At 66.7% G+C, this 1,838-nt stretch overlaps 1 protein-coding gene across 4 annotated transcripts in view; it reads right to left on the minus strand.

The window, feature by feature from the left end:
• Positions 1 to 318: 318 nt before the first annotated feature.
• The window catches only part of LOC111145667 (ATP binding cassette subfamily A member 2), a 20,354-nt gene continuing 18,834 nt past the window's right edge, over positions 319 to 1,838 (minus strand). For all 4 annotated transcript variants that reach the window (XM_022500751.1, XM_022500748.1, XM_022500749.1 and 1 more), the window contains 2 exons: positions 1,545 to 1,751; positions 319 to 1,129 (listed from right to left, as the gene is read on the minus strand). In XM_022500751.1, coding sequence (XP_022356459.1) covers positions 1,094 to 1,129; positions 1,545 to 1,751 — 243 coding nt within the window. In that variant the 3' untranslated portion in view covers positions 319 to 1,093. The remainder of the gene's footprint in view (positions 1,130 to 1,544; positions 1,752 to 1,838) is intronic.

Genomic DNA, 1,838 nt, shown 5'->3' on the forward strand with positions numbered 1-1,838 from the left:
AAGGCAGCACGGAGAGCACGCCCGCCCAGTCGGCAACAAGGCACAAAGAAACCCACTCAGGACCTGGCTCCTGGCAGGGGGTGTAGGCTGTATGGGTGGGGCAGGGGAGGGGACGGAGCCCCTGCCTCCGAAGTCTCCCGGTTCCAGCTGCTGTTCAGAGGGAGGCGGGCCCCTTGTCCTCCTCCAGGCTGACCTAGCCACCTTCCCGTTACCCTGGCCTCAGTGCTCGGGGACATGGCATCCGTGCCTGTGAGGCACACACCATAAGCTTGCGTCGGGGGGCCCATCTTCACCCCAACACCCCGCTCCACACGTGTAGGCCTGCATGGGCTTTTTTATTTATTTTAAAACAAACATCTGTGCACTATGTACAGGTCCGGCTCCCGGGTGGGTGGGTGTGCGGGGGGCCAAGCTGGGTGGGAGAGCAGTGGCAGCTGGAGGGGATGGGGAGGGGATCCGGCCCTTGTTGGCCAGTGGGGCCAGCTTCTCCATTCCTGCCGCCCGGCCTGCCACCCGGAGTCGTCCCCTCCCTGGCCCACGCCCACAGCTTCCCTCAGGTGGGGGCTGTCGTGCAGGACAGCAAGAGGAGGAAGCCTCTTCCTAAAGCAAAATAAATAAGGGCTTGGGGACGGGACCAACCCAGTCCCGGCCTCAGCCCCAGACCAGCCCATCAGTCCTGGGGTCAGAGCAAAGCCCATTCAGGACATCAGGCCTGGTGAGCAGAGTCTGCTGGTACCTGGTGGCCTATGTCACCCCAGTGGTCCGAGGGCTGGCAGGCAGAGCTGGACAGGGGCAGAGACTAGGGGCCAGCCAGACCCCAAGGCTTTAAGGCAGAGCAGGGTGAGGGTGTGCGTAGCCCAGGGCCAGGCCGACCTTTGGCACAATCAAGGGAGGACAGCGCAGTGGCCTCAGGCAGGGCTGAGGACAGATGAGGGGCTGGAGGGGGCAGGAAGCCCTTGGTCCTGGACCTCCCATTCCAGGGCCCTGTGGGCGGGCACTGGGGTGGGGCCCAGTGGGGTGGGCACTGGGGTGGGGCCTCGGCCACCGCCTGACTTCTGTCCCCACAGCATGTCCTTGAGCCAGCACGTGGCGGTCAGCAGAGCGTGTCTGTATTGAAGGAGAGCTGGGCCTGGTGGACAGAGAGCAGGCAGGCCGGACTTGGGGAAGCGTCCACAACCCCCCCCCGGGCCTGGAACGGGGCACCCCTCCTCCGTCTCCCTGGAATCCTCAGTGGCGAAACCTCCTGTGGTCTCTGTCCGCAGAGTCTGGCGGCTGCCGCGTTTCCTGCTCTCTCCCGGCCCTGGGCTCTGCTCCTTGCTACCCTGCTCTGCCTGTCCCTGAAGTCCTGCACGGTTCCCAGGCAGCCACGGGGTCTGCCGTGAGTCTGTATGTGCCTGTGCCGCGGTCTCCTGTGTCCGCCCCTAGCCCTCAGTCTCAGACAGCTCCCTCTGTGCCCTGGAGCTCAGGACCCCAAACGTCCCCAGGTGACCCTCCCTCACACCACTCCTCAGGCCAAGCCCGAGACCTCTCGCCACGTGGCTCACCCGCTCCTCCTCGAAGCTGATGAGGCCCTCGTCCTCCGTGTCCAGGTCCTCGGGCTCATCGGCCACCAGGGCCCTTAACTCCGTGGGGGCGGGCCGCGGCCGGAAGAGGCTGAGCAGGCGGCCCAGGGGCGACCGCAGGGCGGAGGGCGGCTCAGTCTCCTGCTGCTCCAGGTTGTCACTCTGCTTCTTGGCAAAGTTCACGAACACCTGGCCGGCGGGGGTGGTGGTGAGCCAGTGGCCGGGTCCTGGCCCCTGCCCCCCCCCCCCCCCCCCCCCCCCCCCCCCCCCCCCCCC

This window comes from Enhydra lutris, unplaced genomic scaffold, assembly GCF_002288905.1.
Source record: "Enhydra lutris kenyoni isolate GAN:26980312 unplaced genomic scaffold, ASM228890v2 scaffoldscaffold13, whole genome shotgun sequence".
NCBI lineage: Eukaryota > Metazoa > Chordata > Mammalia > Carnivora > Mustelidae > Enhydra > Enhydra lutris.